The 25,105-nt window shown below is 38.3% G+C and overlaps 1 protein-coding gene across 2 annotated transcripts in view; it reads left to right on the top strand.

Annotated features, from left to right (window-relative positions):
- MID1 (midline 1) overlaps positions 1-25,105 on the top strand; it is a 148,694-nt gene that overhangs the window by 33,027 nt on the left and 90,562 nt on the right. For both annotated transcript variants that reach the window (XM_027890262.1, XM_027890263.1), the window contains exon 2: positions 14,653-15,368. In XM_027890262.1, coding sequence (XP_027746063.1) covers positions 14,709-15,368 — 660 coding nt within the window. In that variant the 5' untranslated portion in view covers positions 14,653-14,708. The remainder of the gene's footprint in view (positions 1-14,652; positions 15,369-25,105) is intronic.

Here is a 25,105-nt window from a genome sequence, read left to right as displayed (position 1 = left end):
CCACTCGGTCCTGCTATTATTATGTTTTTCTAGGGCTTTGAATGTTTTGTGGAAATAGGGTTCTTATAACCTAATTGGGCACCTGCTTGTTTCTCTCCTATTTTTGATCTGCTTCAGCTCCTGTGGCACTCTATTTCTTGATTTTGAGGAGCCTTGTAAGCAGAACAACACTTTGTTACTATACAGCACAGCTGTGAGGGGTGCAGAATAAGAAGAATGATACTTGACGCTCCCTTAAACAACAGGATTGCACTGACCAAACTCTTATTATGCAGAGCTGACCCTGAATTCAGCAGAAACAGCAGCTACACAGCAAATAAATATGTTCTGGAGACTGACATCAGAAATACTTCATTTTAGAACTCACACATAATTAAAGAATAATTTTACAGTGGCTCAGCAGATGGATATTCATTAAATATCTGAGCCTTAAACTAGAATAAATTTAGATACAGCAACTTATTTCTCTAGTAATATATTAGCTCACAGTCTTAGACTGAATTTTTTCACAACCTGTTTGAGCTAGAGATATTGCCAATAAAAATCAACTGAATCTTTTGGACTTAGTTTAAGAAATTACTCTTACAGCAGGGAAATGAAGTGGATAGCTAGTAACTTACTGCAGCCATATAGACCTTAAGCAACGATTTCTTATAGTTTGTATCATACAAAGAAACACCTGAGCTGTGGTTCAGCACTTTATCTACTCATTCTGTGGTGAAGGTGGTAACTTTCAGCAGAAAGTAGCTATTGGTAGCCAAAACATCTTTTGTTTCCTTAGTGACGCTTACCAAAGCTCTTGGTGGGTCTCCTAAGTATGCAAATGCACAGTTGATTTGGCTCTGAGTTCTTATTAAACTGTAACAATTTCATTATATTCAGTCATATCTCAGTCCTTCTGCTAGATGAGAATCTAACTCCATATCCAAAGACCTCTCTATTGGAGCTTTCATGAATTTCAGTAGGTATTGCAGGGCAGGAAGGCTTGAATGCATCTATTTTGTACTTCGCACATGAGTTCAGAAAGTGGAAGAAATGAGTTTAGTGAGGTAGAGGATATTTGTCAGATGCATTCTTCAGCTGATGTTCTTGAATGATAATTCAAACAAGCTGGCACAAATATAAGGTTTTGAGGCCATGGATTTGAACTTTTAATTATTGCACAAATTATATACATGCATATGTGTGTGTATGTGCATATATGTGTGTAAGCAGTGAAAAGGACACTGGAGCCTTTACTGATAAACCATCACATAAGACATGCTCAGCTCTAAGTTCTGAAAGCTCCTTCCAGTATTGCCTGTTGTAACACATGCAATATTACCTTCAAACTAAAGAAGCACATGCAGAAATCAAGGTAGATATATCAGTAGAATTAAGGTTATTGGAATTCTTTTGCATCACTTTTGTGATCAATTAAAAATAATATTTCAATGAACAAATTTTTTTTTTTTGTATTTAAACTGTTTCAGACTGTGACTGGTTGTCTGCAAGTAAAGGGCATGAAAAACTCATGTTAACTATAATGTGGACAAACATTAGCCTCGGCTAAACACAGAATCAGAGAATCGTTTGGACTCGTTGATCCCGAATGTGTCTGGATGAGTACAAGCCAGCATGGCTGGAGGGACGGTCCGAAGAAACTGCATGATGCTGTTAAATGAAAGATCAAGGGCAAGATATGAGCTGAGGAATCTAGAATTTTTCCAGCTAGGACTTGTGCTATGGCCTCTACTAGGCTTATAACTTGCCTTGTCTTTAGATTATCTATGGACATTTAATATCATAGAAAAGGGCTCCAATAATCATAATCCCTCTGCACATACCTTGCTTTTTGCATGCTCAGTTCACTGTTAGAAAGAAGCTGCTGTTCCACATACAAGATAACAGACATTATCAGCAAATCTTTAAAAATCTTATGAAGAATGTGCATGAGGGATTTGGTCTATTGTTTCAAAGAAATGAAATGAATAGGAAATTAAATAATCACAATAGTTTATTGCTTTGAAAAGAACAAAGTGCAGATTCTTCCATGGAAGAAAAACCAAAGATAAGTGTGGATTTGCAACCTTATGCTCAAACGTCTGAGGTATGTTTTGTTTCACTTTGTTGTGTTACCACTGTATAAAAGAGGGCACTGCAACATGAAAAACAGAGAACACAAGGAAGCAATTCTTTCCTGCTATTTCCACTTTCTGTGATTCTTCTGACACCTTTGTTGAAGACCAAATGTCTGGTGTGACTTCAGACAGGATTCCTCTCACTTTGCTAAAGCATTTGCAGTGTTCTGTTGCTGTTTGCTGCTTACATGCAAGCTAAGCTAAAATTAAAAAAAAAAAAAATTAGGCAACTGTTATCATCTTGTGTTTCATCTTGTGTTTCACTGATCAATTGCAGAAAGTAGGGTCTCCATGCCATTTGTAGAAATAGAAGTCTTACCCTCAGGTGTTATGCTCTCTCACACTTCTGGCAAACTCGTGCTGGACTCTGCACTGTTACAGTTTTGAGTAATATTTGGAGAAAACAGTATAAAAAATAAGTGAGGTAATTATTTGCCACAAGTCTATCATGCAGAGTTCTGTCATTCTGGAGTCAGCTGCCTTCTGGCCAGTCCAAGTCAGCCTCCTATTACACGGCTGGGTGCTGCCAGCCCTCACTCAGTGCTAGGTCACTGCCCTCATGGCCAAGCTCACCCTCACCCAGGCTACGAGTCAGTGCTATCCCACCATAGCCATTGGGTGGGTTCCTGGGATGCTCTGCAAGAGGATCCATTTCTTCCTGCCTTCTCACCCTACCAGGGCTGGCCCTTGGGAGGCAGAGGAGGTGTTTTGTCGTGGGCGCAGCATGAAGGGCTGGCTTTGGGAGCAGGGATCCTGGCGGAGGCAGTTAGGTGGAGCGAGTTTTCCTGCAATTGTAGGGGACATTTTCCTGTTGTGTTTCTTTGTGACTGTCTCGCAGTTGCAGACGCAGTGAGTGCTGCCACAGGATTGCTGGGAAGGTGGTGTCTCCTACCTCCTGTCCCAGCTGGACTGCTGGTGATTTCTGAGAGGGTCAGCGTGGTCCCTGTCTTCGCAACAATGTGTCACCCAGAAGATATAGGGCGGGATCCAGTGGTGGGTATGGGGCTGGGTGGCTTTTTGGGGGTCTGGAGCGGATGCATATGTGTAGGCTTGCAATTGCAAGTAATTTAGGAAGTATTTTATAATGTGTTTAGCAGTCATAGGGAGGAGTTGAGGTTTGCTCTGTTGCTGTTATGAATTATCTTTTTGGTACTGAAAACTCCGGAAAAATGGAACACTTTTAGCAAAGATTATTTTTCATCTTCTTTTCAAAGAAGAGCTTATTGTCTTGTTAGTAGTCATAAAACCAGCAAGAGAGATAAAGGGACATTAGCATCTGCATACTGTTAACAACATCTGGAACACTGTAATTCTCTTTTTAAAATAACAGATGAAGGCTGAGATACATGTTTACATGAGAAAAAATGTAAAAAAATATGGTAATTTCCTGAAGCCTGCTACACTTCTTGTGCAAAGTCTTTCAAATCCCATTTATTTATTTGTAACTGATGAAGTTACATAACTTAAGGCAGTGACATGCTTCAAGTCTGATGACCAAGAGATATTGTTTTTTCAAAGGATGTACTTTGGCACCAGTATGGTCAGAGTGATGACCTGGTCACTACAGTTATTTTATATGCAAGTTCTGTATCCGCAAAAGCCCTCAAAATGCTGCACACATTTCGGATAAACAGTATGTATAGTCCACAATAGCACAGTATTTATAATGTGAACTTCCCAGTAAAATATTTCAAGATGAGCAATTTTGTGAGAATAGGACAAGCTGATATTCAGTGAAGTTTTAAAGTAGATATTTAAGAAGCTGCTGGAAGAAAAAGGTGGAAATTGTGCAGATGCATACCAATAACTCTTTCAAAAAGTCCTACTCTAGTTATTACAGTAAAACTGACCTGTTTGCCAGCTGACAGGAAATGTACAATTTATTATATTTTTTTGAGATAAACCATGAAACTTTTTATGTCATTGATGAAGAACATTTCAAAGGGATGTAATTAAGCTATTGTTTTCTCTTTCCATGCTATCTTAAAAGCTACTAAGCTATTTTTTGAGTGACATTGAGAACCTTTTACTTGAGAGGCCTTTTTGGGGTACTGATACAGTTATTCAGAAGCAATTGCTCATTTTAGTTGCTTTTTCCTATTCCCTTTTGGGATGTTCTGAAGATTATCTGCAGGATGATTACTTTGAGTATGTCAATTAAACTAGTAAGTGGTCCAACCAATCTAGTAAGTAGTCCTGGATCATTTTCCTGGGCACAAGTGTGAGTGCATATATGTGTGTATATGTTGCCAGAGCACAGGCATAGCTGGGTATTAAAAAACATTTTCCATTCATTTCATGAGGCTACTCAGCATGGCCTTTCCCAGGATCAGGATCTCCTTGAATACGGAAGAGGTGTACAAATCAAACACCACACATATCTCAGGGCTGGAGGGAACTGGGACTTTAAGGAACAAAGACACTGTATAGTGGCAGCTCAGAAAGACAACAGTTCACTCAGCAGAGTGAGCTTAAATTTGATACTGGAACTTCTGGTTGTTGTACAGCACCAATGCAGGCTGCAAATTACATTGCAGCCTTTTACTGCTCTTAATTTCTTAGCTTGAATTAATGAAGTTTTGCCACAGTGTGGTTATTAAAAACACACGAGGCAAGATTACATTGCTGTGGATAATGATTGGTTTTGTCTTTGGTCTTTAAAAAGCTTTAAAGGATAATATTCTTAAAGGATGTAAATGCATAGATGAAAATATTTGAGATCACCAGGGTTTATTGTGGTACGTTTCTGCTAAGTAACACTTTCTCAAGGAATAAAATACATGTGGGCATGCCCCTCATAAGTAAAAGCTTACCGGGGCAAACCCACATGTATTTTACTGTCTCTTTTTAAAAAGCACCAGCTGATATGACTTAGAAAGTCCTCAAAAGAGGTTAAGTGCAAAATTGTCACTTTCTTAGTATTTGTCTTTATTTGCAAAGAATAAAAATTAAGACTCTGCATCTCATTGTAAGTAAGATAGGGATGGTAAGTCACTGCACAGGCTAGGTTGGGATACCAAAACTTTGAGCATCTTAGGGGCAGAGCAACCACAGCTTGTTAACCCTTACCTGTAATTCTGTACTTCTTTCACTTCTCAGTTGATTTTGTGCTGGTTTCGTTTTGTGTTCTTTTGTGTCAGGGTTAGATTTTTTAATCATGCACTATTTTACATGTGCCCTAACCATTTTGGGTTATTTGGGTTAATGCTGCCATTTGGTAATGCCAAGCAAGCTTTAAGGAGAGGACTAGCATAGTTGCTACACTCCTTAGTGCTGTGAGCGGGAGAAACTTAACCCTTTGAAGCCCATTAGAGAGTTGCAGTAGGATAGCAGGATGGACAAGGATGAACAGTTGAAAGGACAAAGGTCTTGCAGCTGGTTCATGATCTGCATGGAGGAAGCGGGAAGGCAAACTATTATTTTGTAAAAACCCCTTATGAATAAAATACAGAAGCTGAAGTTGGGTGTGTCATGTCAAGCAGGCTGGTCTTGAGACTTACTGAAGACCCTATAGTGTCTAGTTCTCAGGAACTGTCCATGCGCCCTTCACATGCAGCAGGGACAAGACCTATCCAAATCCAGAAAAGTCCCTGGTCAGTGGTGTCAACTGGAAACAGGTTGCTTTGGGATCATTCTCCTGTGACACAATTCAGTTTTCTGTATCTCCCCAGCAACACCAGTTGGACGGGAAATGTCCCACTCCTCTCAGAGCAGGCCTCAAGATCTGGTGAGGGCCTGTGTGAGGATTCTGCTTCCAAATGGAGGAGCAGTCCTGCTGGTTCCCATTTTATTATTCCTGGTCCCAGGGAGCCTGAGGTGAATGTTTCCTACACCAGTGACAGAGGTTTTTGTCAGAGGTCTAAAACAGATAACCTTCAGAGCACAGATATAATTTGTTCCTTATCCTTCACGTTCCGGGGTTCACAACTAATTTCCCCTTTAATGACCTAATTAAAATCTTGATTTTTAAATACACCATTTATCTTAGGGAGTTCAGTGTACTGAGAGTATAGCAGGCATAAATTAGAAGGAGCTCTTCAATGTTAAACAGTGGGGTTTTTTTGTAGTCACCAAAATCTTCTTATATTTTCTGCAAATCTGAAGAATATAACTGAGAAAGTGTGTTTGTTCTTTTAAAGGAGTAAAAAATCTTTAGTAGACTTTTTGATGTTCACATATGAGTACCAGAGAACAGGACAGTGAGAGGTTAATGCTGCATGTCCTGTAAGGAGATTCTAAATACAAGGAGCTTTAGTTCATAAAAAATACATCTTATAGGTAGTTTAAGCTAAGTCGTGTGTGGTGGGTGAATTCGCACCCTCATACCTGTAGCAGTTCCTAGGACATTTCTTGCCTTTATTTTAGATGCTCTTTTTGATAAGAAAGCAGACCCTGGTGTTCTTCTTTGTGAACTTATAATGCCATTATCTAGGTGATGGCAATGATTATGAATTTAAGTAGCATTCACAGTTCCTATTACTTAGCTATGGGGAAGGAATTTGTAGAACAACTTGGTGGAAAGAGAATGCAGTAATTTCTTTCATCCACCCGAAGATCTGAAAACTTTCTGTAGCTTAATGGCCCCAGTGTTTCCAACCTGCACTACATTACATATCCGTGTGTGTGAACACATGTGACTAGAAGGACTGTGCTGGAACACATAGGGTATTTCTGTTACTGTATCATCTGTGCTAAAGATCAGGGTGTACCATGTCACCTAAGGCATTACACAAATAAAATTCTCAGCTGGGGAATGAGAGATTTCCACCTCTACTATGCAACCGAAACCCTATGAAAACTGGTGGGTTAGGGTGAGTCAAGTTATTTTGCCTTCTTTTTATTGCAGAGTGGCATCTATCCTCTAGGAATCTCTTAGCTTGAAATGAGTGAGAAAAAAAATGGTGTGGTATATAGCAATTTGTCCCCTTTGGTAACATTTTGAGGTTGCTCCTGTTGTTGTTTCCTATTCAGACTAAGACGTGAACCCAATTCCTCCACATTTTTTCTTACATAGCTATGATATACCCCAGAATAAATATCAGTTTCTCAAATGAAGAGTGTGAATTTAGTTGAAGAGGTTTTTAGAACAGACCTTTAGCCATAAATTTAATAGAAGGTCACTGCTGACGCCAGCAGACCTGTGCTGATTCACATGTGCTAAAGATTAGACAATCCATTGCTTTTCTTCCCCTAAAGAATTTTGAGGAAATATTAAATCTTGTATCTAAAGAATGTAAAGCTACAGGAGTTGTAAGAATATAAAAAAATGGAGGTCAAAATGCGTTCTAAGTGTATAGCAGTGCACATGTGTAATATTGTACTTAATATATTACTATGGATAATATTAAATCATCAATTTCTTGATTGCTTTGGGATTTACAGGACATGATCATTGTTTTTGTTTTTTTTCCTAGCTTTTGAGCTTTTTCTGTTAGCTTTTGAACCTTAGTTATTGTGTTGGCTCCCATGAGAAGGAATATGTGATGTTGTGCCAAAGACCTTAATTCTGGGAGATGCTCTTATCTCATAACAGGATTCAGTTTTTTTGAAAATATATTCTCCTACTACCATACATTTCAACCAGAAACAGATATTGTTGAGGCTTTATATCACTGCAAACAGCATAGAAGATGTGTTTTTGCTGTATTGATGTAGTTTAAATGTTGCAAACAACTATCACAACATCATGGAAATACTGCTTGTAACTTCTGGACAAGGCAGCTAATCATTCTTCTGTCAATGGAAACGTATGAATAGGATGACCTAGTAATTTTCTGTCATACTGAACATTTTTTTTTGCATATCAGGAGCTGTTGAACAGACACTATCCTTTGAATATTTATTAATTTGCACTGCTTTGAGAAAAACCAGTGGCAAAACAAGTAATTGCTTGCTTCAGGGCCTGTGCAGCCTGCTTTCTTTCATGTTATAGAAGTTTTCACCAGACATTTCTAAAGAAAAAAGTCTGAGGTTTGGTTATTAATTATTTTGCTCTACTAACACAAACTACACTATTTACATAAATATATCACTGGCTGTGCTGCTAGTGATTATTAGCATCATGAGTACTCACAGACTTCCATGTCTGTGCTGCAGAAGTAAAATCTGTAATGGACTTTGGAAAACCTGGGCTATGAAGCAGTTCATTGGATTAATCACATTTGAAATGTTCATTAAATGAGATATTGAGCAATCACATTCACTTTTTGGAAGGAAAAGTTGTTTCTAAGACAATTTTGGGTGTATCCTTGACCAGAATAGAAAATGACTAGAAGAATAATATTTTCTTCTTCTATTTTTTTTTTTTCAGAGTTAACAGAAGAAATTAAGAGCTGGTTGGTTTTTTTTAGTAGCCCATTGCAGGCTTTATGACAAGAATGTAAATTTAAAATATTCCTTTTGTGGTGCACTTAACAGAAAATTGTTGCCCTTTCAAAAACTGCAGCTGTGTATTATGTTAGTAACCTGCCTGAGCACAGCATAGTTTATTGAGGAATAGTGTATGTGTGTTGACTGTAATTCTCCTTGTCCTATAAACCTAGGATACATACATGGACATCCACATACCTACCACACATTTTATTACATTGCATACGTCCATATTTATATTTTGTATTGAATTTCTTTTCATATTCACATAAGGGCAGTTCAATAAATTTGATTTTCTATCCAAAAAAGTTGGCAAGTGTTTTCTACAAATATACCTAATCTTCAAGTGTTTGATGTTTCGTTCAGCCTGTGGTCTTTTATCCATTTATTAATGTTCCTACGTATGAGTTTGGAGAATCAGGGCTGAAATGGTCTTATTGTTGCAGGCATTCCATAATAACCTTAACACAGTAAACTGTTAGAAAACATTAACAGGAAAAATGCGATTCCAACCTGCTTGGGCAAATCTTGGTCATAATTCATCAAACCATGACAAACTGATTTTACCAGAGATTTTTCAAGGAATTTTGGAACATGTCACATGTCCAACTCTTTTGCTCAGTGCTATTTGTTTAGTAAGATGCTTACAATTTCCAAAATGGTCTACAGCTCTGTTTCTTTCTACAATGGCAGGTAGTTCACTGCATTTTAAAAATTGACTGAAACGGCTTTAATTCATGCCATGAGCTCCACCTTTACAAGAGTGGAAAATTAAGTTTTGCAGGACATTTTCTTCCATTGCTTTTGAAAGTTGCAGGATCAGCTGTAATAGCAGAGGAGCAGAGCGCAATGTGTGGCACACTAAAACATTGCCTGCTAATTTTATTGTAATAGCTAGGGATTTATTCTGTGTGGGGAGAATTCTGTAATGTTTTACTGACAAAAATCTTATTATAGAAGAATTTTGTGCACATTTATTTTTAAGTGTGGTTTTATATTTGTGGGAAGTTGATCCTGGATGGACATCAAGTGCCACCAAAGCACCTCTGTCACTTCCCTGCTCAGCTGGGCAGGAGAGAGAAAATATAACAAAAGGCTCATTGTTCAAGATAAGGACAGGGAGAGATCACTCACCAGTTACCATTATGACAAAACAGACTTGACTTTGGTAAAAAATTAAGTTAATTTCCCCATCAAATCAGAATAGGGTAATGACAAATATGATACTTTCCCAGCCCCTTCCTCCCCCCTCCCCTCCCACCTTCTTACCAGGCTTTATTTCAATCCTGATTTTTCTGCCTTCTCCATCCCAGCAGTGCTGGGGGATGGGGACTGGAGGTTGCAGTGAGTTCATCACACATTGTTTCTGCTGCTCTTTCCTCCTCAGGGGAAGACTCCTCACACTTTTTTTCTGCTCTGGCATGGAGTCCTTCCCATGGGAAACAGTCCTCTCTGAGCTTCTACAGTGAGTCCTTCCCATGGGTGCAGTTCTCCACAAACTGCTCCACCATGGGTCTTTTCCACAGAGTGAAATCAAATCCTTCAAGGAACAAGGCTCCTCCAGCATGGGTCCCCCGCAAGTTCTACCACAAACCTGCTCTAGTGTTGATTTCCCACAGGGTCACAGCCTCCTTTGGACATTCATATGCTCTGGCACAGCTGCAAGGGCTGCAGATGGATATCTGCTTCACTATGAATCTCTGCAGATTGCAGGGAGATAGCCTGCCTCGCGGTGGTCTTCATCACGGGTTGCAGGGAAAATATGCACCTGGAGCACCCCCTTCCAGGTGATATTTACTGTCCTTTTCTGCAGAGCTATTTCTCTCACATATTCTCACTCCCCTCTGGCTGCAATTGCTTCTTTGCAGTAACTTTTTTTCTCCCTTCCTAAATCTGTTATTCCAGAATGCTACCACTGTTGCTGCTGAGCTTTGCCTTGGCCAGCAGTGGGTTGTTCTTGTAGATGGCTGGCATTGACTCTGACAGATATTAGGGAAACTTCCCACAGAAGACACCTTTGTAGCCCCCCAGCTACCAAAATCCGTCCACACAAATCCAATACGATATTTTAGGCATTTTACCTCAGACATTACCTTAACACTTCAGAAATACCATGTTCCAGGTTAACTGCGCTGAATCAAGGTGAAGAATGTTCTTTGACGACATCAAACTGCAATTCTGCAACTGGACTTGTCTATCTCGCATTGGCCTTTTTAGCCATCAGCACGCTTGTAGCAAGCGTGAGTGGAACCTTTCTCAAATCTTCGTTTGCGAAGCCCAGCCATGATGAAATACAAGAAATGTGAAGAATGATTAACACTGATCATCTGGTTAGTGCCAGTGAAAAACAGATAAATGTAAAGACCTCTTTTGGTAGTATCTCTGATCCACAATTTTTTGAGTATAAAATAAAGGAAGGTGTAATACAACATTTTTGCAACCTAGCATTGCTTCCAGTTATGAAACAGTCTTTTATCTATTCAGCTCTAGTGGTATTTAGCATACTAAAATTTCTGTAATTCATCTTTTGTTTTAATTTCTCACCCATTTCTTTACTTCTGAAAACTTCTATGTGTGCTTCTGTGCAAATGAAGGCATTAATGCCACCTCTAAAATATGTCATGCTTATAACCAGAGGCACAGGGATGCTGATTCCACTAGTGTTAGTAAAAGTCTTGCAGTGAACCACATTGATAGTGGGATTTCAGTTACTGCATGTTTGCAACGTAGTACATAACTAATCATTATGTGCTTGGGGAGATGTCACAAATTCAAAATTACTTAAGCATATTTTTGATTTTTAAATAACACTTATTTTGACAAACACTTTTATTTTGATATCTGTTCTTAAAAATACCTATCGTGAGTAGAAAAATACCATTTCTCATTTCAGTGACATTTTGGTAATGGTATAATTTTCTGCCAGTAATGCCATATTTTTGCAAACAGGAAATTATATATTTGAAATTCCTTCTTTCCTTTCTGTTTCTGGAGGCTGTCTATGTGGCTTTCAATTTCTGAGTTATGTTGAAGATGGAATACAACAACCATGTGTATATATAAGCCATGCCAACTGTGCTTCTGCCTAGTCTTTCAGATTTCTGTAGCTATGGATTCTCTACCGTTCTCAAGGAAAAAAATCACTAACCTCAATATGAAACCTTAAGGCAAAGGCCAGTGAGATTGAAAGATTTTATAGCTGGATCATCAGCACACTGATCTATACTTTAGACACAAATTTAAAAGTGAAAGTGGAATTACAGTGGCTTTAAAGAGTCCTTATTGGATTGCCCAGAAAATGCAGCCCCTCTTTGGTGACTCTCTAAGGATTCATTATTCAGTCCCAGATGTAGCGTGGTTGACTTATTTGCAACTGCAAAAGAAAACAGGGAAATGTAATTTTTTGGTTTCTCTCAGTGTGCTCAGCTTTGATTACCTTGGAAGATAGGCTCTTATTCCAAGACATTTACAGTCTGAGATCAGATTTTGGCACCCTTTCTCATGCTGAATAGCATTAGTTAGGGCTGAGCTGCTGCTCATTCAGGTCAGATAGATCAGAATTAGTCATCAGTTGAGATGGTGATATTTGTGTCGAGACCTGATGGTGATTCAAACATCTTTCCATGAGGCAATGATGCAAATGTTTTTTGCTGCTTCTAGCTGCTTATCTGTACCTCTCTTTTATATGAGTACCATAAAAATGCCTTTGGTTAAAAAAAAGTGCTTTAAGAAGGAAACTGAATGAATGAAACTGCTTGGCACACAAAAAAGCTGGAGGAATTTTGTATAGAAATATTAGCGTGCAAGAAAGCCTATACAACTAACATGGTCCTAAGAAACCAACCTGTAAGGCTCACAGGTTTTCACAGGGATGCTAATAATAGATGAACAATTATTAGTTTGCCTTTTTGAACACTGTCTCTTGCCAACCCTAAATCCCCTTCTCTAGTGCAGCATTCAGCTTGCAGGATAAATGGATGATGAGGTAGACAGTTGTGGTGTGGAAGGGATTCAAACAATGTGAATGAGATTTTGATCTTCTGGGACTCCTGTGAGACAGAGAGTGAAGAGGAGGAAAGACAAACTGGTCTTCATTTGCAGAAAAGGCTTTCATCTCTTCTGTGCTGCGTGGCTATGGCTGAGAGGGGAGTTGTCTTCCTGCTTGTATTAAATTGCCAGACGTTTAATTTTGACCAGATGCACCGCGCAATTATGGCAGCTGATGGATAGTTATAAATGAATTAGTCTTTGGCAAACAACTTTATTTCATGTAAGATCAGCATCACAGACGACACAGAAAAGCAAATTTTATGACAGGGTCAGCGCATTTTTTAAATGCTCAGATTTCTTGGCAGAATAAAAGGACACATTAGCGCAAAGAGGCAAAGTATCCTAATTTCTAAGCATCCCTCTGGAACAGACGCCTTTCTGCTCTTCCCACACAGCAAGGAGGACTAAATACCGATGGGCAGTCTGAACCTTGCCTCTGTTTGCTGAACTTTCCTTTTTGCTTCGGTTCGTATTGGGGTTATAGGTAGCATTCCTGTCACCACCACCACGCTCCCCACACTAATTGTCATGAAGTACAGAAGGTTCAAGCATGCTTGGTTCCCAAGGCTGCTAATGAGCCCTGAGCTCTTCTCACCCCTAATGAATCAAGGTTTTTTTGTGGGGGATTCTCATCCTTCTGTCCTTTTCCCTGGTCAGGGGAGGAGTCAAGAGTTCACACAACTGAACAATGACTTTACAGTGTAAAGACGATGCAGCTGTGCCATCTGAAGCCATCCTCAGTTATGAGCAACAAAGCTTAAATACATTGTACTGTGAAGAGGTACAGCTCTGTGAGTGTGAAGCATAGCTTTTGCTTCTGCTTCACTGACCTGTCTGCTTGCGACAGCGACGGGCCCTTGACAGGAGCTTAGGCAGGGAGAGCTGCGTAGGGCGACTCTTTCAAAACCACTCTCTGTAACACTGAGCGCAGGAAGGGAAGCAAAATGAAGTTTTAGTTGATCTCTGATGGGGGGGGGTACTGCTACCTTCTCCAGAAAATTCAATGACCTTCATTTAAAAATAATTGATTTTAATCCAACTCCACTCCAGGTGTTCAGTAAGTTCACTGAAGCAGGCAGTAGTTCATATGTTTTAGCAGTAGAGAGTATTCATGCTAAAGTGATGCTTACGCAGTCATACGCACAAACTCCTCCTAGTAAATCACACATTGCACTATCTCACTGCACTTTACTGTCTTACTGTCTAGGGACTCTTCATATAGTAGAGGTTAAAATCATCAGAAGTTTGGGCTAAACTACCTTTTACCATCTACTTAATTCACCTTCCTTTAGGCATTTCAGATATGACACTGTGCGCTCCCTTGGCTACATTTATCTTACATGCAAAGATGTATGTGATATATTTTTTGGTATGTGTGTACAGATATATATGCACAAAACTACAGGTACATATAAATACTACTGTATATTTTCTTGAAATACATAGAAGTAGATTAGTATATGATATATATCATACATATATATTATATGTAAACTGTCACATGCTTCCCTAGAAACATTATTCCTTGTGCATATATTTGTATATATATTTACACAAGTAAAGACATACATGTACTCTAAATTTCATGCTATTTCTATAGCAGCAAATGAAAATTTCAATCTGATAAAATAACTTCGTTAATGGTAATAGAGATTACAAATTTATCAGTTATAATACTCTGGACTAATCCTTGCACAAAGGTGAAGTGGTTTTTTTAAAAAGTTTTGGTAATAGATAAGTGAAGCCAAAAGCAACATCTGTAGAAGAAATCTAATTTTGCTGTAATAGGCTGAAGATCATCATTTTGGGTTTTAATAATGCACAGAAACATCTGCTGTTTTCCTTGATTGCATGAGAGAGAAAGGGAAAAGTTAAAAAAAAATGAAGGCAGCCTAGTGTTTTTTCATTCTTAAGTGAAAAGGGAGGATGGGAAATAAAACAGTCCAGTTTTAAATACCTTGTTCTGTTCATGTGCAGGTTCAAAACTTTTGATTGCTCTCCCGCCTGGCGTGGTGGGTTGATAGATCAGGGAGCAGTGGCGAAAGTTGACAACCCCCTGTGGCTGACCCCTCATGTTTTCTCTTGCCTAATCGAATTTTACGTGTGTTTCCAGATAGCTGATCAGCTTCCCTGGATTTCGCTGACGCCACAGGAAAGCTTTGCCTGAAGATGGAAACACTGGAGTCAGAACTGACCTGCCCTATCTGTCTGGAGCTGTTTGAAGACCCGCTGCTGCTGCCTTGCGCTCACAGCCTCTGCTTCAACTGCGCACACCGCATCCTGGTCTCCCACTGCGCCACCAACGAGCCGGTGGAGTCTATCACCGCCTTCCAGTGCCCGACCTGCCGCTATGTCATCACCCTCAGCCAGCGCGGTCTAGAAGGGCTCAAGCGCAACGTCACCCTGCAGAACATCATCGACAGGTTTCAGAAAGCCTCGGTCAGCGGGCCCAATTCCCCCAGCGAGACCCGCCGGGAGCGGGCATTTGATAACAACAGCATGTCGTCCTGCGAGAAGGTCCTCTGCCAGTTCTGCGACCAAGACCCTGCCCAGGAGGCAGTGAAAACCTGCGTTACCTGCGAGGTGTCCTACTGCGAGGAGTGCCTGAAAGCCACTCACCCCAATAAGAAGCCGTTCACTGGCCACCGTCTCATCGAGCCCATCCCGGACTCCCACATCAGGGGATTAATGTGCTTGGAGCATGAGGATGAGAAAGTTAATATGTACTGCGTGACTGATGACCAGTTAATTTGTGCCTTGTGTAAACTGGTCGGGCGACACCGTGACCATCAGGTGGCAGCTTTAAGTGACCGCTATGACAAGCTAAAGGTCAGTGTTATCTATCAGCTTTCCTAGCCAAGCAGTGTGTGGTTGGGAAGGAAAGTACCCTTCAGTTGAATGCTAAATTCCTTGTTCGGGCAGGGTTTGGGAAAGGTGGATGTGCAGTCTCTAATCAGATGAGATACAAATACACATCTGTATGTGTGTTTGCTCATCACCATTTAAAATTTGTCAGATTTCACTTTAAGAAAAATTCCTCAGTTGTGCTTTGATTTCTCTAAAGCTATCATAAGGAGTATGTAGTATATACTACTGTTTAGGTGAATTTCTTTATGTACCTGCAGCTTTATTCCTGGCAGCTGGCAAGGTATAGTGCTGACTGCACATACACAGGCATTGATTGATTGAAATGTCAGCCATTCTTTGCATATGCTTTGCTGTTGACTATTTTTCATTAGGTTGCTTTCATTGTGAAAAGCCCTTCATATCACCACTAACAGGAGATGCATTTATCTGTGCTGGCTTCAGGGATGCCAGCTGCCCGTCCAGCCAGGGAAACTGAACGCTGGCTCTGCTCTTCCCGCGCTACCTCCCATCATCCTCGCAGGCAGTGCAGTCCTGAAAACAAAACTAGAATTGTTTCTGAGCTTGTTGCATTCCCACAGTTTGGCAAGCTTCTGGCACATGTCCTGCCAGGTGGCTGGAAGTCTCTGGCAGCCTGGCCTTGCACAGGATGCCCTGGATGAGGTAGCAGTGGGCAGTCAGGTCTCAGGGTTCTCTCGAGGCTCTTAGGGCTGCTGGCGGAGGCAGAGCTCCTGCTGAATATTGAGGCCAAGGTGAGTGGCTTCCCATCCACCTGGGTGCACATTTCTCTCGTGCCAACTCCTGTGCTGCTGCAGAGCCAAGGCAGGAATTAGGCATCTCATACTTACCTCCACCTGCTCCCTCCAGACAGTCAGTGTGTGCCTGTGTGCAGGGGGATTTTTCAAAAATGGAGTACAGTCAAGAAATCACAGGCATGGAAAGCAAAGCTTATCTGCCAGCCTTCTCACACAGAATTTTGAAGGTGGAAAAGAAACTGAATTGTTAGATTTAACTAACTTAAATCCTTTCAGATAAAAATGTGTGACTGCACACATGTCTATGATAACTTTAGGTGATTGCAGGTGAAATCTACGTGCACATTCTGTGAGGGTTTTTTACCTCTATGAATATGCAAACATACAGATCATATTCTATGATTATATTAACATAATGAAAGACACTTCTCTGCCTGGACCAAATAGCTTCCTTGCATCTCTATAAGACGTTATTTACTAAGGAGGAGATGTTATTTTTGCTTTCTTCTTTTTCTAAACTGATCTGTTATTTTAATAGTTTATCCATTGATAATGTTGAGCGTGAGCAATAAACATGAATTGAAGATGTGTGAATTTACAGTGCTTTTTAATAATCTAGTGGGCTTACGTCCTTAACAGGTGCTACTATTTAGTAAGATAACAGTGAATGGTTTATCAGCGTTATACCAGTAGGAATAGACTACTTAACATGAAATACCTTCAACATTAAATGCTGGATAAGTGTATTTTTGTGGATTTAAAAAAGTAATAAATGTTTCTTAGTGCTAATGTACATAGATAATGTAAGTCTTGAAAGAAGACTTTAAAAGGCATGTCTTCTCTCTTGATATCTTTGACTCAATATTGCAGATAGTTGTGAAGAAGATGAGAGTATTTTTGCACAATCTGTGGCTCTTCTGTGCAAAGATGCCTGTTCAAAAAAGTGTCTTTAAACATTAGGCTTTAAGAAGGTGCATCGCAGAAACACAAATAACCTTTGCTTTGGATGTTACCCACTTTAGCTACCTGGCAGAACTCTAATAAAGTACGTTCCACCAGCCTTCTTGAAGATTAATTAAAATACTAATTTAATGGTTAATGTAGACCTAGGTCAAATAACTCTTATCGAGTTGCCTCATACCGACAACTCCTAGCATCATTTATGATTATCTGTACAATTTCTTTTGAGATGGGGACTGTCTTCGTACCCACACTGCATAAAACAAGTTTACACGGACAATTACTAGTCTCTCTGAAATCCTGTTCCTATTGTCTTTGCCATGAAGCAGCCTATTTCACGTTGCTAATGCCAGTGACGAAATCAGTCATGGCAATTATGCCAGCGATTACAACACATTTATGCTCTGATTCCAGGAACAGTAGGCTAGGTGTTTCCCATCCAGATCCAGCATCCATTACCTGTTCATAAGAAGGTAATCTGAAACCTATGTCTTCCCTTTCCCCATTAGCTTTTCTGTCTCAGCAATTTGTTCTGGTTTATAAGTCAGTCTTGGAAAATGAGATTTTCAGTTCTGTAGATTGGCATTTACCCCCCAAGAAGTGTAAGAATGATACTGGGTCACACCAGTGTTTGGTAGCTGATGGGCAAGACTTTCAGGCCCCTTTCACTTTCAGGCCTCCTCTTCCTTTATAAATGGTTATATGACCTCTTGAGTCACTGGTCTTTCTGCTAACATAATATTAGGTATGCGCTTGCAGATGGTCTGTTAATTTACAGGTAATGTGCACACACCATTGGCAAATTAAATATTCAAATAGATTAGAAAATCCCCACTAGAGAAAATGGGTTGTTGCGTGCTATATTATTGTGGTGGCTTTTTAATATACGTGGGGTTTGATGTATCTTTAAACTCTTTAAAATATTGTAAAAAAAATCTGAAAGAATGAGGATGAGGTAGCCAGTAGTATAGTGTATCAATTAAAAAAATGTGTGGTTAACTCTATCTTCTAAAAAAAAAAAAGCTAAACACTTCAAGTGACTCTTGTGATTTTTCTTTTTAAATTGACACACTGTTGATATTAACAACAGTGACTGGTGTTCCTCTGGGTGTTAAGCTATGCTAGTTACTTACTTCTCTTGCAGTGGTGTTGCTAATTGTTTAAACAATACCTCACCCTTCATTAAGCATAGGACAAAAGATGCCATTACAATTTAGCTCCTTTAGTGGCAAAAATAAAACTCCTTAATTAGGAGTTCTGTACACTTGTCCAACAGAGGCGTCTATGCTGAAGTGTGTTTAACAGTCAGTGTAACAGCAATTGTGGACATCTCAAAATGAGGAAGTGTTTTCTGTAGCAACTACATCCCTAGCCCTGAGAGGTGCTTTTATTTCTCAGTTTACAGTGGGATTGAGGGGATTGAGGGCACTTGTGTTCTTCCAGGAGCAATCCTTTCTTTGCTAGCTACATGATCACAGGATATACATTCATACTTATTTTGGTTTAGTGATTATAGATGTACTTTGGAGGTTTTTTTCGTGGTTTTGTTTGTGTTTTTTTTTTAAGTGGATCATACACATACGCATAGTAATAATGGAGAAAACAATAAGCCATGACCAAAATAGAGAACAGGAAATATCTTGGTGATACACTAGATTTATGAGATGATGGTCAAAATTATGATATAAATTAAAAATAATTTTTAGCTGCAAAAACAGTGAGAGCTTTAAACATCAAAATAACAAATGCCTGTACTTACTACACCATATTACCTACAAGAAAATATTTATAGCTAATTACTTTTGATACCAATTCTTTCACTTTTGTCTTTTTGCAATGAAAAGAAACAATTTAGAAGTACAATCTTCTTTTTTTCAGACAAAAATCATAAAATTAACATTGTTCTATAGATATATTTAGACTCATTAAAGTGGAAAAAAATCCTGAAAGATAAGATTTATTTTGAAGAAGAGAGAATATTTGAGGGAAAACAACCTTACAAGATGTGAATGGAAAGATATTGCTCATTTAATATTAGCAAAGGGCCATGAAGAGGTGTAACAAAAGAGAAAGATAGATGATAAAATGTATTTTTAAGTGGTATAAAGCCAGAACAACGCTACTGAAACTGATTTTTTCACTTGTCTTCATATTTACTGAGAATTTGGCCTCTGACAAATATCTTCCTACCAAAAAATAATTTTGGCACAATTTTCGTATTTTTTTAGATCAAGAAATATTTTCTGTTGACTCAAACTGCTGTAGGTTAGCTTTGGTTCTCCATATGTTTGTTTGAAATTTATTAGCACTCATTTATTTTCAGTATGTTTATGAAGGCAGGCCAGCCCCTCTGAATAGCACTCAGCTAGTCCAGAAACAAAAGGGACCTTCTTGTTTGTGTGGTTTTCACCCTGTTTTAGTGGCAGAATCCATACACATCTATTTTTCCTACATTCAGGATGCAAGGATTAAGTTTTCTATGGTGTGTCAATTCAACTACTCGCGAATAATTTTTTTTTGTTGGAAAGCAGTCATAAATTGTTGTGCAAGTTTAACTATAGTTAAAACACTGTGTCCAGCCTGACAAAATGTAGAACTTATGGACTTTCATTATTATTAGATTAGATGCAGCTTGATACATTATCTGATATTACTTGATTATTTAACTCAGAAACAGATTTAAAAATACAGCTGTTTGTGCTTCTGTATTTGCAAAGATCCAAAAGTTTTAAGTTGTTCCATAGAAGAAGATCAACATAGGAATAAACAATTTGACTACAATGATTTTCCAGCTACACTTATTTAATTACATTGACATATAATTATGAAGGCAAACTTTAGAACATTGTCTCTTTAGTTTAGTGTTATCTCAAACATCTGTGTTTCCTCTGTTTGGTATTTCTTTGTCAGAGTTTAGAAGGATAATAGAAAGTGTTTGGTATTACCAAATACCAATATTAGTCTTTTATGACGAGAGTGGTGTGGGTTCTTTATATTAGAAACATTTTGAAGTCGCTCATGGATATAACTGTGGACAATAAACTATGGTTTTACAGTAGTTCTAGGTACTGTGAGGTTGGTTTTATTTTATGTGCCTACGTTCCTTTTGGTAATATATGCTATGGTTTTTCAAAACTTACTTTCACAAATTTAACAGTTGGCAAGTCTTTCACATACTGTTTATTTCCTTCAATTTTAGTGGAAATGATGGTGTTGAAGGCCTAATCTATTCCAGAAGAACAAAAGAATTAAACAAAATTGTGACTAGTACAGCATTATTATCTTTGTTCTCTTGACTCTGTTTTCCAGGGAAGCCAGACTAGGAATTAAGTAAAAGGTACCGTTGTACAATTCTGTGGTTCTGGTCCAGTCTGTTCAGATAACAGATTTTAAGTCCATGTTCAAGCTTTAAATTGGCGTATTGTAATGACCTCTTGACTGACCCTTTGTTGATTATGTGTTTTTAGATAATACAGTGCTTGAAAGCTGTTGGTGGAAATGTAATGCACACTAGATACTTTCTTGTAATGAGACTTCGTGTTTAAACATGAATAATAAAGTGATAAACATGAAAATTAAGCAAGTAGATGAGTTTAAAGGCAAACAACAAACTCTTTTAGAACACTGGGCACAGGTTGACCTTTTGTGTGGGAATGTAGTGTGTCACCACCAGAGTAACAAAGATAGGGTTGGTAACAGGAAAAATAGCAAACAAATGGACTTTCAAAGGCAGAATATTTGCGGGTCTTAGCATAACAGAACATTTCCTTACAGGTGATAAATAGAATGAGTCAGACAATTGTTTTAGTGCTTTACCAGGGAATGATAAAGCTAGTTGGATGTGTAAGGCTAAAGCTACTTAACATGGACAGTAGACCCAACCCCAGAGTCTTCAATGGCATTCAGAAGTGTGTGGAATGGTGTAGATATGTATGTCCATATGTTCTGGACTTATTTTAAAGCATAACCTTATAAAAATAATGTGACAGCAAATATATTTTTCAGACAAATGTGAAGGTGGTTAATAATAGGCTTTAAATAGGGAAAAAAATCCCACACCAAAACCTGGATATAAATATCTCCCAAATATGCACTCCAGAACACTCATTATTCAGATTTTTTCAACCTTTAATTTAATATGTTAAATTGCTCCATGAAGAGAAATTAATTTAACTGTGCCCAGTAATGACACACAATCATAGGAGCATGATTAAAGCATTTTAATTCTTCACCTTATGTTGAATAATTTTTGAATAATTTTCATGACCTCTTACATTTATTTTTTTTTATATTGTCTGATCTTAAAACACAAATTTAGCAGTGATCCCAGTACATTACAAGTTTTTGGCCTTGCAAATGTGCATCTACTATTTTTTTCTTTAACCCTCTTTCTTCAGCAAAATGTTCACTTCCTAGCCAAACATCAATACCAGAACGTGTCATTAACACTGTCAACTTATACATAGGTTTTTATACCAAACAGAAACAGTGCCTAATTTGGAAAGTCTGAATAGTCTGTGGCAAGGGAAACTCCTGCAGAAGGTCATGGCCTGGAAAGCCATGTTGGGTTGCTAAAGCACACTTTGGATTCAAAGCCCGATATGGGTGATAAGCCTGTGTGTTCCCTTTTTCTCCCATCTGTGTTTACCTCTGCCCAAAACCAGTCATCCAGACCCCTATCTATGCTGGCATCCCTTGATTCACTATGCAAGAAGCCTTTTCTTATTCTGGGAAGGACTTGTTGCCCTTGAGAGCAAGCACCCACATCAAGGACTTTGGGTAAGGGTGTTCCTACCCTTCACAGCTTTCACATCTTGTTTATAATGTGCTCTCGTAAATCTATTTTCCCCTTATCTAAAGTCAGTGAAAAATAAAGGAAGAGCAAAGAAAATTGAAAATTAGGTGATTTTATCAAAGTATGACTATGCTGAGTTCAGTAGAAATGCTTAATTGAAAATGCATTATCTTCACCAGTAAAATACTTATAACATTTTGAGTAGCTAATAAATATGTAATATATAACTGACTTTCTTGATGATGTGCCTTGATGGTGCCAGCAGGATTGCTTTTCATGATAGCCTTTTCTTTTTTCATTTCTACAGGCTGAAGTGGAAGTGTTACTTTTTTTACAGATTTCTGCTTTCTGTGGCGTGGGTCCTATGCAATATCTCAGTTTATGACTGGGGAAGGGGAGCATCTTCAGAGTTGTTTTAATGCCTAAGACAAATTTGCTTGAGGGAGTGGACCTTTGGGTTGCTTCTGAATCTTACAGATCCCTTTTGTTAAAGCTTTCCTACCTGTTTTCAACTGCTCCCAGGTCTCAAGATGTGAGTCTTTGTCATAGGTAGAATGGCACTGAAAATTTAGAAAATTCTGTGTCCCCTACTAGCACCTGTGTGTTTGCACATACACCTTGTCTCCCTTGAAAGAATTCACTGAGACTCTGAGCACTGAAAACTGAAAAGGGAAGAAAAAGAGACAAGCAACGAGTCCGTAGTCAGGAATATGGTTCTGTATAAATATTTTTCCTTGTTTATCTCAATTACAATTTTTAGGCTATTTACATTTTTTTATTTATTACATGCACAAAGTTACATTGGTTTGACCTTGAAAGCAACAGTGTGTGGTGGTTTGTGGTTTTTTCCATGCTCACAAAATTTGCATTTTTGGAGAATTGAAAATTTCCCATCAGAATGTAAACTCAGTCTCATATTTTGAAACTTTGTGATTTTAGCTTCCTTTCAGTATGTTTGCCATAATAATATAAAGTAGCAGTATGATTCTATAATTATATTTTATAGCATGAGGGAGATCAAATTCAGCACAGATGAGAAATGTAACTAGAGTGTCTATGGTTAGCTTTTTCCGTTGTTATTTATCTGTTTAATTAGTTGTGATATTGAGAATTATCTTCTTAACTACTTCAGAGTCCTTGTCTATAGCCTTTTAGTGCCCACAAAACAGTGACTGCAGAAACCAAATACTGAAAATTTGAAAAGCCAAGGATATTTTGGTGGAGTAACTTACAATTTTGTATCTATATGGAAGTTGAGGGGCTTTTTTAAGAAAAATAAAATCTCTGTGAGCATTTTAAACTTTAAATTTTTTAAAAAAACAGCATTTCCCTGGTACTATCATCTCTGCCAACCACATCTGTAAAGTACAGAAATTAATTTACTTAATTTTACTATGATAATCCCCAAAAGATCAATTCAAAAGAGGTCCTGTAACGTAAGATCTTGTACAAGTACGTGAGATGTAATCCAAGCTTCAAGTAATTCATTCAGCTATGCTTAGCACAAAATACAAAAGGAAGCATGATAGGTACATAAACATTTTATAGGGTCACGGTAATATTCCAGTGAGCTGTTGGCATCATGTAATGGCCCAGACTAAATAAGAAAGAAGTTTTAAATTAATATTGGCTAGTTTCACTAGTCAGTGGAAGCACTACTATTTGATTTCTTTTAATTATTTCGGTTTGAAAAGCAGTAGTTTCACTCCCCCTTAGCATTATGTTGAAAAGCCCAGATTCGTGTACTCTTCATCTAAGAGAAGAGGCCGCAGTGCAGTTCCTGGCTCTGTATGTGCCTTATGTGCCAGTCTAATAACAAATTAATTCTGATGTCCAAACTGATGTTAATATATTGTTATAACAGTGCTCTTTATTGACTGAAAATCTACATGCCCTAAATTTGGGGAAAAAAATATAAATTCCAAAATACAAAAGAATTTCTCATATCTTATGAGATAGTCTCTTCTATCTCATGTTTAAGCTTTAATTTCTTAATGAAATTATTGTTTTGATTTCATATTCTTTTTCCAAAGGATGTTCTAAATAAAATAAGAACATGGCACATTGAGATCTTTCACGTAACACACACATCAGCTCATTATGATAAGTAGCAATGAAACATATAGTCTTTTCTTAAGAAGCTAAAAAGTACAGGCAGGCCTTTTATTTTATTATTAAATTACTTCCTAGTGCCATACTGCATTAATCACTTCTTACACCATTACTCACTGTAGGCTCACCAGTTGTGGGTGATAAATCAGTGTTAATACCAAGACAGATGAAGATGGGAGCAGCAATCTGCTGTTAGGCTGAGTAAAGAGATGGGCGTGAAAGGGAGATAGAGCTCTTGGATCCCAGGATGAGATTGTCAATAGAACTCTTGTTCTCAGTTATATCTAAAATCATAAGTCACTGCAGCATTTTTTCTGTATCGTTTACTGTAATTCTACCGTAATTCACATACATATTTTTAAGATACGCATACCTTAGGGATAACAAACTTCTGTTTTTTCCTCAGAAGATAAACACTAGTCTGTTTGACTACAAATAAGCTGGAAAATCTCTAATTGCAGATAGGACTGGAAGATTTCTTAGTACACTCTGAGCTGGAGAAGCCAATGGCTAATTTGAAGTGGAAATGAAGAAGAAAAAAAAGTGCTTCCCTAGTCAAAATAATCCAGCTCCTCTTTTTTTTCTTCAAAAATATCTACACATATGCAACAAAATATAAGGCTCATCAAACTTTACTGTTTACCCCATGCAGTTTATATTGAGATGTAACGATACCTATGAATAACAATGTCAGTTCAAACTTGTAATGCGCTTGAATGTCAGAGAAATTTTCTCCATCTAAAGCTAGCTTATAGTTAAAATTATTAAAGGTAAAAAATGAAAGACATCATCTTTCATTAGGTGCTAGAGAAGTGAAAAGATCTTGTGACGAAGCAAAAGAGAAGAACCTATGTTGCTGTCTTGGTTATATAGATTAATGTTCTCTTGGTAGGCACTCAGGGCTTTAGTCTAAGAGCAGCTGGCAGTTTCACAGGTTCCTGTGCTACAGTAGCCTCCCTGTCAAATCTCACCTGTACACTTCTGGGGATGTAGTGGTTATTTTGAAATGTGAGGCTATACACCTGAGTTTTGGGTTTTGTTATGATACAGATAAACTGTAAAGATGGGCAGCTGTTCAC

Source organism: Empidonax traillii, unplaced genomic scaffold (assembly GCF_003031625.1).
Source record: "Empidonax traillii isolate 1590-97213 ecotype Southwest subspecies unplaced genomic scaffold, ASM303162v1 scaffold282:size975252, whole genome shotgun sequence".
Classification (NCBI taxonomy): domain Eukaryota; kingdom Metazoa; phylum Chordata; class Aves; order Passeriformes; family Tyrannidae; genus Empidonax; species Empidonax traillii.
The sequence above is the reverse complement of the archived record's forward strand: the minus strand, read 5'-3'. Positions and strand labels throughout refer to the sequence as shown.